The sequence below is a fragment of the Etheostoma cragini genome, chromosome 22, assembly GCF_013103735.1.
Source record: "Etheostoma cragini isolate CJK2018 chromosome 22, CSU_Ecrag_1.0, whole genome shotgun sequence".
Taxonomy (NCBI): Eukaryota; Metazoa; Chordata; class Actinopteri; order Perciformes; family Percidae; genus Etheostoma; species Etheostoma cragini.
Window position 1 is genome coordinate 11378594 of NC_048428.1, and position 12301 is coordinate 11390894.

The 12301-nt window shown below is 41.0% G+C and overlaps 2 protein-coding genes across 8 annotated transcripts in view; one reads left to right on the forward strand and one right to left on the reverse strand.

Moving 5' to 3' along the window:
- The window catches only part of pola1 (polymerase (DNA directed), alpha 1), a 49613-nt gene extending 44030 nt beyond the window's left edge, over positions 1–5583 (reverse strand). The window contains exons 1-17 of one of the 2 annotated variants that reach the window (XM_034862185.1): positions 5396–5583; positions 4708–4835; positions 4071–4167; positions 3910–3987; positions 3678–3793; positions 3472–3534; positions 3194–3295; positions 2923–3079; positions 2652–2817; positions 2237–2409; positions 2023–2135; positions 1371–1484; positions 1183–1257; positions 954–1092; positions 633–787; positions 432–516; positions 256–317 (exon numbers count right to left, since the gene is read on the reverse strand). In XM_034862185.1, coding sequence (XP_034718076.1) covers positions 256–317; positions 432–516; positions 633–787; positions 954–1092; positions 1183–1257; positions 1371–1484; positions 2023–2135; positions 2237–2409; positions 2652–2817; positions 2923–3079; positions 3194–3295; positions 3472–3534; positions 3678–3793; positions 3910–3987; positions 4071–4167; positions 4708–4835; positions 5396–5444 — 1872 coding nt within the window. In that variant the 5' untranslated portion in view covers positions 5445–5583. Of the gene's footprint in view, positions 1–255; positions 318–431; positions 517–632; positions 788–953; positions 1093–1182; positions 1258–1370; positions 1485–2022; positions 2136–2236; positions 2410–2651; positions 2818–2922; positions 3083–3193; positions 3296–3471; positions 3535–3677; positions 3794–3909; positions 3988–4070; positions 4168–4707; positions 4836–5395 lie in introns of both variants that reach the window. The other variant, XM_034862186.1, reaches the window with a different exon arrangement.
- A 1234-nt stretch (positions 5584–6817) lies between these two features.
- Positions 6818–12301, forward strand: part of LOC117938308 (choline-phosphate cytidylyltransferase B-like) — a 17054-nt gene continuing 11570 nt past the window's right edge. For 3 of the 6 annotated variants that reach the window (XM_034862831.1, XM_034862829.1, XM_034862830.1), the window contains exons 1-4: positions 8418–8925; positions 10842–10941; positions 11844–11960; positions 12128–12279. In XM_034862831.1, coding sequence (XP_034718722.1) covers positions 8701–8925; positions 10842–10941; positions 11844–11960; positions 12128–12279 — 594 coding nt within the window. In that variant the 5' untranslated portion in view covers positions 8418–8700. Of the gene's footprint in view, positions 7082–8151; positions 8373–8415; positions 8926–10841; positions 10942–11843; positions 11961–12127; positions 12280–12301 lie in introns of those variants that run through there. The other 3 variants (XM_034862833.1, XM_034862834.1, XM_034862832.1) reach the window with 3 other exon arrangements.

The window sequence follows — 12301 nt, forward strand, 5'->3', positions numbered from 1 at the left end:
CACACACACACACACACACACACACACACACACACACACACACACACACACACACACACACACACACACAAAATATATTCTCCGTAGGTTCTAACAGAATCTGCTTTTTGTATAAATTAAACTACCTTTTTGTAAAGTACTGTAGAACGTGCTTTATGAATAGTTTATTATAATGTTCATAGTCCTTTGCTGGCAAGTTCCTAACCCTGATACATCTGTAAAAATAGTGTCAAGCTGAGCTCCATAGCCACTCACCTTCTTCCTCACTGCATCTTTAAAGTCGTAGGGGAAGATACAGTCAGCCGGTTTACTGACCACTGCAAAGACAATAAGAACAACGTGCAAAACGTTTGTCATTTGACCATTCTTTCAGTTGTATTATTTGTATGCATTAAAACACTCAATCCTAAACATGTAACAACATAACCTACCAGTAAAATGGGTCTGGTATGGAGGTTGAGGTGGAGCTTTGTCCATATGGAACTGATAGTGGACCAGTGCAGACAGGGACACAATCTAAAGTGGAACACTTATATTATCAGGTCATTTCTCACTTAGTTTCTCAGTTTGTCTGAGCATACCATAAAATAACACGACTGATGACAGCACAAACTCATTGTAATTATTCTGACCTCGTTGTGATGTGACTTGGGGTTTTGGATAGTCTTGAGGCTAATGGACATGACTGTGATGGGTGGAGGCGACAGGTCTTTGACCACAGTGACCAGGTCGGTCCTAAGGGCCAGAGCCTCCACCTTACACCAGCTGACCGGCTGGCTGATCAGCTCTGACAGACAGACACAGGGGGTACATGTGAATTTCCCACAATCAGATTAAAAATATCTAAATCCCTCAAATACAAATGAAGTTAGACTAAATTAAAGTGTTAAATCTGTTATTCAAACACAAAAAGAACCATCATTTTAGTTTGGACAAAAGGACATCGTCCTTACGTGGTGTTTTGATGTCCAGCCAGCAAGGCCCCTTGATCTTCCTGCTGAGGAGGAAGTGCTCCAGACTAGAAGTGTTGGTTCCAAAAATGTGGGAAAAGGTTGCCCCTTTAAGGTCGGAAGGCAGCGCAGCGAACTCAGCCTGCAAAAACAATATTATATATAATTATTTTTAATAAAAAACATGTAGACATGGAACACCTAGAAAGGGTGTGTGTGCACGTCCACTCACAGAATATCGGACTTCCAAGTACTCGCTCTGACTGGGCACATCAGGAATTTCAAAGGCGTAGCTCTTCTCCACTTTCTACAGAGAGAAACACAGAAAACTGCACCAGTTACAAATATGTCAAACGTAGTTGCCCCTTGCCAGAAAATGAGATTTGTGCTATACAATCCACAACCAAGGTTGGAACTGACCTTGGACTTGAACTTCATGATCCTAAACTTCTCAGAGAGTTCGTTAAACTCCTGGTAGACATCCATCATTCCTACAGGAGTGTCCAACACCTCCCCGGTCTTGGTGTTGACTTTCTGTTCATGAAAACAAAGTGAAGCAATTAAAAGACTTCCTAAGAAGTAATGTGTGAAGTGATTTTACACACTCAGGTTACATGTAAGACAAATCTCAGTAGCTTTGCATTGTCCTAAAGCTTTACATCTTTTTTAAGCTAGTGGAATGTACTGTGTACTATATGGTAACAGCATAGATTTACACAAATTAACTATAATGTTACTTTTTAGATTTCAGCAAATATAACATATTGTACTTCATACTGTGAATTGTTTTGACGAATTGATGGCAAGTAAATCACAACTTGTAACTCTAAGTCTCATCACTGAGAGGAGAGGAGCTTTAATAGTTGTCATATTAAATCTTACAGGCTTTTCTATTTGATATCATTCATTACAATATTGGTGTTTTACTGAGCAAATATTTTATACTATGGTTGATGATTTATTAAGCTCAATTATTTTAAACAAAGCATATAAAAAGGTAAAGAAAACGGGTGGTTGCTTAAAACATTTCCATAATATATTTGCAGTAATGTGACAGGAGGAGGACACTTACATATTCACGAGGCAGAAAGTACATAGTCCGCTCAATGTTCCTGACAGTGACACAGCAGCTGACATAAGAATGTGCAGACTCAATCCACACTTTTCCAAACATGTACACCACACCTAGACCACAGATAAGTTAAAATATCAGGATATGTTCCACAAAACAAGATCCTTGTATCTTCACATGATATAGCGTCCAGTAAGGTGTGAATATGTCTTACCTGGTTGGCTGTAGGGTTCTTCAAAGGCATCCAACCAATAGAAGCGAAAGACTTGCTCTCCGTCTGCGCCTTCCACCAACGGGAGTTGGCTGGAGTCCACCTGTATCTCTGCTGGAGCCTCGCTTGCGCCACCTTCCTCCTCTTGTCCCCAAGAGCTTCCAATCCGGTTGGTCCTCGAAAAGGACAAAGTAGAGACACACTAATCAAAAGTTGCTTTGGATAAAAACGTCAGCTAAATGTAATGTCATGAAGATGGTAAACACTTGAGCTTGTGTTACGCTGTTAAGGAAACATGTATGAGGTCTTTGCATGTTATCTCTGTATTTCATCTATGTACAGCATTTTTAGATTAAGCCAGAAAAAAAACATTTATTTCCTAGTAAGTACAGAAAAACTAAGCAGATAAAAGACTTACAATAACACAGGGTCCTGGGGCTCTGCTTTGGGCTCTACCTTAACTGCCACTTCTGCTGCTTTAGTTGAAGACTCAGCATTTTCTTTAAGCGCAGGTTTCTCCTCCTCAAGTCCGACCTCCATCGGCTCATCAAAGTCAACCCCATCTAAAGCCAGAGGGTCATCCTCTGAGAAACACAGCGTCATAATAAGGTAAGTGTATTCTTGTTGCTAGAAGCGAGAAAATGGAAAAAAAGCTGGCACAGTTGTGTCCGTCAACACATGTTCCTTACCTTGCTCTTCATCCAGCTCCTCCACTTTTGCCCTATGCTTCTCCACAGGAGGAGCAGGTGTGGTGGAAGAAGGGAGGCAAGCTGATAACCTGGGGGTCGGGTCAGATGGCGGTGGCCTGATAACTTTGGCCTTTAAACCTGTAGCTGAGGCTGACTCCTGGTTATACAGAAGTGACATACAATGGTTTGTAATTAATGAATTTAAACTGTATAATTTGGCCAATGATGTAGTTTAAAGACACTTCCAATTATAGCATAAGTTAAAGGATACCTTTGGCATCTGAGGTTTGATGGAAAAGGGATTCATAGATGATCCAAGAGACTTCTTTTTCTTCAGAGTGACCACTGGCGGAGGAGTCAGAAGAGTCGGTTTCTGGGAAGACAGAGGGAGTGAGAGAGAGAGAGATTTAAAAAGCAAAACAAACAGGTAAGGGGGCAAATACCATGCCAAATATTGCTATTACAGTATCTTAACAGAAAAAGTAAAATACATTTGTTGACGTTGAATTGTGTTAACATTCTGCATTGTCTATACAATATAGTACCAACCTCAGAGTGCAGGTCCTGTAAGATATCTCCTAATAGGTCATCTTTGGACAGGTCTACGTCTTTCTGCAAGAGACACAATTATGTTTATGGTCAATGCAAGAACAGAAAGGGGACAAGAGCAGGAACATCTTTTATTTCAAGTTAAGAGCCGCAAAGGGCACAAATAGGGACATGTGTAGTAGAAGCAAGTCGATGCAAAAACCCACCTCAGCAGGCCTCTTGACATTACTGTTCATGAAGAGGCTCTTAATGGTGTTGGGCTTGGCTACGGCAGATTTCTTTAGGTTTGTCTTTGAGCCTGCTCCTTTAGCACCAGCTTTTCCTGCAAATACAAACAAAACTAAATCCTCCCTCTTTGTGCAAAACTATTTACTGCACTCTGCCCCTCACTCACAATTCACATGAATTGTTGCAATACAATCCTGTATAAATGTTCACCTTTTTTGTTTTCAACTACATCATCATCCAAATCATCGTCAAAGATCTCTCTTCCATCCTCCACATATCCTGTTCCGTCTGAGAAAAGAGAAGAGAAACTTTCACATTAGACCTCACCAACAGACATATTCTCACAGTGGACAAAGGAGACTGAGACTCACCATCATCAATAATCCAGTCATCCTCTTGTCTTTCTCGTACCATCTTCGAGTACTGCTGCTCGTCCACTTCCTCATACACACTTGTAAACTCCTCCACCTGGAAAACATGAACTCTGATTGGCCATAACCCATGAACCGATATAACCTACTTTTTACCTAGGGTTATATACATGTAATCTTACATTCGTATTATATAATGCAGACATAGATATAAAAACAAAACATAGGGCTGATTATTTCTTTCATCAATTGTCCTGATGATTATTCTTTTAATTAATCTGTAAAATGTCCAAAAATAGTAAATAATGAGCATCACAATGTCCCAGGGTGCTTGATGAATGATTATCATAATGATTGTCAATACATTTTCTGTCAATAAACAAAACCAGTTAATCACCTACAGACTGCCAATCTTGATAGAAGACAGTCTTATACGTGGAAGATCAATAAAGGTTATTTTGTCTAAAGAGGCTGTTTGGTATATCCAAACGCCGAGTCAATACAAAAGGTGCTAATGGAGCCTAAAAAGTAAGGTGATGAGGCTCTGAGATGTTTCATTAAGTAAGAGACCATTGACTTGTCATACACTGACTATAAGTAATTACAAACCATTACACACAGATTGTGTGTTTCTCACCTCATATTTGATCTTCTCCCCCAACTTGGCTTTCTTGAGCTGCTCCAGTGCAGACTTCCTCCCCACCTTCTCTCTCTTCTCCCGTCTGGAGCGAGACTTTGCCAGACCACAGGTGTCGCCTCCATCGTCTGAGGTGAAGGACACATCGACATGACGCAGAAGCAGGTATGAACATGACCGTTTGATTTGCAGATGTTTATCCCAACAATTACTCATTTAATGGTGCATTTAAGTGGAATAATTGGAGTAGCGCAGGCGCACAGCATTTTTGCTTTATAACTTCTGTTTTTTGAACATGCGGGCACTTTTATTATTTAGTGACATATATTGAACACGGCGCCAGAAAGGTTGCGGTTGCGTTAGGTACAGTCAAGTCCGAAAATGACAGACGGAAATAGCGCACCATAGCTAGTTAGCGAACATTCACTGACACATGTCTGTTATCCTCCCTTAAGCCTTAGCAACACTACACTCTATATGGAAAATTGTTAGCTCAAATAACGTTTGTTGGCGCATTCTTATAGCTACACATAGCTAACGTTATAGTATGAATAACCTACGCGTGTCCCTTGTTGTAGTATGACAGTGTAAGCTAAGCTAGCTAAGTTAATGTGTTAGCTAACTTATTCACTTTCACTGTTCGAGTCCGCTAAAGTCAGCTAGCAAGCAACGCGAAACTAAAACTCACCGCCATCCGGACCATCCATGTCCTTCTCTGGGTTTGATACCGGAGCCATAACTTTCACTTTTAGGCTTTACCGTTTGCTCACTGACACCTGCATACAGGTCAACACAACAACAGGGACAGTCGGCGCCAAATCGGCTTCCCGGGGAAAGTCATATGCAGGAAATGACATCACATCGCTGTCCGCCAATGAAGTGAAGCGCTGCCTCCATTATGTTCGCACGGTGGCAGTGTTGTTCAACTTTCTTGTTTACCCCACAGGTTCGAGCTAGACCACAACAAGTACAGTATGTATACAGTAGCCTATGTGAGACTCTACAGGTGTGAATTATTCAGTAGATTTTAAATTAAAATTTAATTAAAACTTACAATTTTAAATACCGTCAATAATTTTACCACCTACACTTAAGCTATAATGGCCAATTGACACATTAAAACAAACACTGCATTTGTTTTTGCATCTACTTCAAGCATAAAAAGGCATAGTCAGAAAGGAAAATACATGTAGATATAGATACATGATTGATTGATTGATTGATTGATTGATTGATTCATTTAGCCTATAGCTCGTTTGATATAATTTTTGAAATAGTTTCCCAAACCCCAGCAACCTTATTACTCATTTTTACCCCTGAGGTGGTTTCAGCATTTTTTTACCATATAAACAGCAGTTGTAGACTAGATGATTTGGCATGCAGCCTCTTACAAATATAGCCTACTTTTCCATATCATATTTCAATGGATTATATTGTCTATAAGTTCTATATGTCTATATATACATCAATGTGTTGTGTCTGTATTTCCCAAGCAATAACATTACAATTTAAAATTAGGATTAGGCCATAAGTTTCCCTCTTTTTTTTCAAATCAATGAAGCTCGTTTCCATGGCGACCCGGCTGGACTTTGTAGGGCACAATGGGTTCCTGTCCCAGATTGAGGCCACAGAGACACTACAGTGCGTCCAACAATGAAAACACAAAGCGTCATCCCCACAAGCTGTTTTGGCTTTCACACCATAAAGCACTGTAATAATTCATGTTAGTCTGCTATAGGCCTAGCCTAGAGTGGGTTTATTGACACTTTATCATACTGATGGTGATTTCAGTAGAAATGTGTGCATGTTGTCAATTGTTTGTAGTACGCCAATATTTGTGTACAATATGACTTGTTTAAGTGGGGGTTAATAGTTGTCCTTCTTAATTTTATGCTAATTGTCTTTTCATTTTTGTTTTTCACACACATTGTTTACTTTTTAAATATTATGCCACAAGTTGCACATTGCGTGAGTAAGGTCCTCCACTGTAGTGACCTAGGCTGTGGGAAGAGGGGTCCTGGATGTAAAGTCTAATAGCCGGATGGTCGACTGTAAGGTCTGCTAAGTGGACCGTGCATGGCCCGCTGTTGTCGCAGCTCATCAGCAGTGAGCAGCTGATCTGTCCTTTGGACAAACTGGACTGACTGGACAGACGGACAGACGGACGGTCGTCCCTCTGCTGCTCTCGCTCGCTGTGCTGGACCAAAGACCACCTTGGACAAAAAAGAAGCCAAACTGAAAAAAAAACTATTTACTTTCTTAATATTGGCCTAATTGTTTGCTTTTGGACACCATGGTGAAACAGCGACGCATCAGATCGCATTCCTGTTGCTCAGCTGTTGCGCCTCTTTGTTGCAGAAGAGGACCACTAAAGGTAGGCTAAGCATGCAAGTTTCGTTTCGACTAAATTTTAAAGTTATTGTCGCCAACGGTAACGGTAAGTTTGCTAAGTAACCTATATTGGAAAAAGGAAAAGAGAAAAGGTTAATTTGTGTAGTCTGAACTGAAGCATAGCTAATAACATACAATACACTTTCGTGTGATGCAACTTTGATGGCTCAAACGACAGCTAATAGCCTATATAGACTATTAAACTTGATACAATAGGACAACATTATGAGCTTTGCAATTGTCTGATCATGGTGAAATGTTACATTAGTCACTTTGTACCTCATCAGATCTGCTGTATGATTTATTAAATAAGATCGCTACTAGCTTAAATGCTGTGCATCCCTAAATACAATTCATCCCCTTCACATGTGAATAGCCTGGTTTCAAGCCGAGCCAATGTATAAGTAGTGATACTCAGTATCATCTCACTGATGGTGCTATGGACCACTCCACCAATCCTCGCTGCTTATATTGCTAGTCTGCAGTAGCTTTTCGCTGATTGGTCCTTTCTTGGTTCTCTCTCCTCTTTTCCGTCGCCATGGCGAGCGCTCATCATCTCTGTACACGAAGATCGTCTATATAAACACTCAAAGACAGGAGAATCACATACAGAAAAATAAGGTTTATTTTCTTTTCCTGTGCCTCATTTGTGCACTAAAGTGAAAATTCCCCCACAGTTACACACATAATTGACGACTGGATCTAAATCAACTGTAGGCCTATTGCATTTGTCACTTCTACATAATTAAAATGTATAGCAAAAATACCTACATTTACACCAAGGCAATCTACTAAAGCCATCAATGTTACTGAACATCTATAACATTGATGCCAGATGTGCTTGGAGATTTGTGACATTAGTACAAAGCACATACAGGTTGAATCAGTGCTAGACTGTCAGCTGAGTGTATAGGAAAAACTGACACAAGCTGCAAATGAACCTTGGAGGTTTTTAACTGAATATATTTTCAAAAACATCAAGATGAGAGCAGAACTAGTTCCTTTAGTGGTACTCAAAAATCGTTGCAGAGTGAGACATCTTCACTGCCACCTCGTCTCTGCAGCAGGGGAACAGAGAGGTGGAGGAGAGGGGAGGACAGACAGAGAGGCAGAGCAGGGAGTGGGCGGGGAACAGAGGAAGAAGAACAGAGTGGTAAGGAGAGAGGAAGCCTCTCACTGATGCTGAGTCACATTACAGAGGGACCACAGCCGCATCCCATGAGCCTTTGGGAATCATGGAGGAGCTTGAGCACACCTGCCCCCATCCTCGGACGGTAGGGCATTTGAATGTGTACGTTTTCTTGTGTGTTCATTGCTTGCAGTTTGTTTGACAAGGAGGGAGAGGAAGACAAAGGGTCTTGCTTCCTCCCCTGTTACAAAACAGATCCCCCATAGCATGAGACTGTGGGATATGCTCAGAATGCTGAGTGGACAGTGTGAGTGTGTGTTGCCAAAGAAGGAGGCGGTTTACACAATGGACAACATAGCACGGATGTCCTGCTGAAGGGACATTGCGGCAGTAAGGAGAGCCTCCTGGATTTGGATTCTCTCTTCTTCTTTGGTGTAATTCCTCATCCTGGCATTTTTGTTTGTCTCCTCCAGATGGTCCGTCTTTGCCTTTTTCCTCTCCTCTGTCTTCACTCCTACCTCTCTCTACTTCTTGTATTTCCTGCCTGTGTTTTCTCGTGGCCTGTGTTGCTGTGTCCCTGTGTTTCTCTTTTTTTCAGCTTTAATCCTTCTTATGCCAGATGTTCTTTGCTTGTGCCAGAGTGGGCTTTTCTGTGCACGCTCACGCCGCTCGCCCTGATAGGCCGGTGTGTGCCACTGGTCAGTGAGTTTAAGCTTTACCATCTGCTAAGTGTTTGTAAGCCACCCTTCTGTTCTCACCGGGCCCAAGGAATCATGGTGATGTGGGTGCCCGCTAACCACAACCTAACCTCTCTGCTGCTTTTTGTTGTTGTAGCTCTAATGGCTAGCATTGAAATATGATACCTCTGTAATGGAAACGGACAGAAAAGTTAAAACCTTTTAAAATGAACTGACTGGCTGTGCAAGTAAACAGGGTATAGATCTCATACAAGGAGTCTCACATTTATAGCTATATTAAATATCAATGCCTTCTTTCTATTCCTCATCTAGCTGTAATTCTTTACCTGCCTATGTGCTGCCTGCTTTTCATATTTTCTGTTACTTGTAGGCATGCCAATTAAAATCCACTTGTCCACACTAAACAGCCTGTTTCCAAACCTCTAAATTGCTTGTTTGGTCATTTGTTTAGTTAAGTGAAAGTTAATGGCAATTCATCAGCTCCAGCTGACCAACACAGACATTAGCAAAATACAGAAATGTTAATTGTATTTATGCCATCCTTAAGGGTTATTTTCTGCAGTGGACTTCTGCAACATCATCAGTTCAAAATCATGTTCATAAGCAATTTTCCTAAAATTAGGTAAAGCTGTGATAAATAAATGTAAGGCAAGTCCAGTGGTCTCCATGGTCGCAAACAGAAGGTTTAACAAGGTGTAGTAATGGCATAGCACCTGCCAGATTGTTGTGTTTTTCTTATTAGAGCTCTCTTTATATGCAACATGAATCCTGGGCCTGTTAATACTTTATGACTATGAAAAGGTCATCTATATAAAGCTTATGTTGTTGCCTGTCTTGCAGAGATAGATGACAGAAGAACTGTCCTCAGTGTGACAGGTTTCCTAGCAAATTATAGTAATTAAATATTATGTACAGAATTTGTGAAACACCTAGGATGAAACAGTCACAACTTTGCATTTCAGAATAATTTGTAGACATGTTAGAACGACCTTTTCCTGAGGAAATACTCCCTTTGAAAACTGTCGGGAACACACTATTCTTAATACAGTGAGCACCACGAAATATATTTCATTCACCTCCACTGTGTTGAGTGTCCATGGAAAATGTTTTCACGCCAGACTCTGGTTTTGTTGCTGTTCCTTGAGGATATGTTGACGTCAGTTGCCTGTGTTCTCCACAGAGGGAGACTAAATCTGTTCCCTTTTTTTCACACTCCCTCAGCTTTCTGCTCGGTGCAGACCCTGATTCTCATTTATTGGTGTGAATGAGATTTAGTGAATGATCCCTGCAGTCAACAGATGGCATATAAAGACAAATATTCAGGCAGGCTCACACTGCATCGAATACTTTAACCTTGATGTAGCTTTGACAAGCCCCAACAGGTATCATCCATCATCGTACCTGTCCTCTGTTTGTCTTTTTTTCCATGTCCCACTGTATTTTAGTCTTTCTTTACCTGCTTAATTTACATTTATCTAAATATCGGAAAATTATGATTATTTCATCCTGTCCAATTCCATCACTGGAAGTCACCTGCACGATCCATCTTACTCTTCCCTTTGAATTTTAACTAATTCCTGAGAGCCCTTCCACAGCAGATTAAAAGCTCTGTCCTTGTTTTCTGCCACATGTATACACACAGAAGAAAATGTTCACTCACACACACACACACACACACACACACACAGAGTGATCAATAACACTGAGTGCAGCTCTGGCTATCTCTCAATCCATTGTCCCAATGTGGAGCAGGCATCAGTTGTGGTCAATAACTTGATGGAGGTTACTCTTACAGGAATGAGCATGAGAAGGGGGACATTCTGTGTATACCACTGAAGGAATGGGAGTGGACTTATGTTTTCCTACATTCATTCATCTATAACCCAGCCTCTTTTTTTCCCTTCTCTCTGTCTCAGACTCTGACAAAGCCTGCCATCTTTGCCAGGGAGACTAGTTGTGATTGTCGTGCTCCTCATGAGAAACTCACCATCGCTCAGGCCCGCAGAGGCACGCCAGGTACAGGATCCCACACTCCTGCTTGGTTTCCTTCTCTGGCCCACTTCATGTAGCTCCTCCTTCTTCCAGCTTTTATGTTTATCTTCATCATATTCCTCAGTATTTCCTCTTACTATATTTGCTACTTAAATTGCTACCATTCCTGCTTCTGCTACATTTTCTACTATTCATGTATACTGTAACATTACTATTCATGTATACTGTAACATTACTTTTTAACAGTAGCTACTGTGTACTTCCTCTGAAGCTAACGTTAAGCCTTCTACAACCACGGTTGCTACGTCTACTGTTGCTACTGCTACAATATCACTTTCACTACAAATACTATTAAGTTACTACTACTGATACATTTCCGGGTTAGGCTACTCATGCTACCAAACTGTACTACAACTAGGCCTACTGCTAGTAGCCTACAGCTGCTACTTCTACCACTATTACTAATGCTACTACTGTTGCTAATCCCTATCGATGCTAACACTACTAGTACTGATACCTTTTCTACTATGACACTGTACTGCAACTATCAAGTGCAGCTACTTCTACGGTACTGGTATCACTGTTTCTACTCCTACAGTATCACTAGCATCACAACTACTACTACTAATTTTACTACTGATGCTGATGCTACTGCAACTGCTGTGGCTACCACTGCCACAACTATTACAACTATTACTACATGTGTTATTTTAACTAAAGCCTACCACATCTCTTCTGCTGCATCAATTAAGACATTTTTTCTTATAACTGCCCATTTTGACTTTGACAATGTCATACATAACACTCGTTAAATGTTATTAATAGAATTGTGTTTCATAAATCAGTACAACAGCAATATGAAATCTTAGTACAAGTGATCTAGTTAGTTTTACTAAGTGTGTTGTTGTATTGCTGTGTGTTTTCAGTGGACCGGCCAGTCAGAGTCTACGCAGATGGCATCTTTGACCTGTTCCACTCTGGGCACGCTCGTGCCCTCATGCAGGCCAAGAACCTCTTTCCTAACACCTACCTCATAGTAGGAGGTAGGCACTTTCTCTCTCACACACACACACACACACACACACACACACACACAAACACAAACAAACAAAATTTCACTGTTTAAAATAACCCCATTATTTGTCCAAAGTTTTATTTATGTGCCTCTCCGTGTGTTTTGTGTGTTTTCCTGCCCCTGTGCTTGGAACAGTGTGCAGTGATGAGCTGACCCATAAGTACAAGGGTTTCACAGTCATGACAGAGATTGAACGTTATGAAGCGCTGAGACACTGCCGCTATGTTGACGAGGTTTTGAGAGACGCACCATGGACTCTCACACCGGAGTTTCTAGAGAAACACAAGGTGTGTGTGTGTGTGTGTGTGT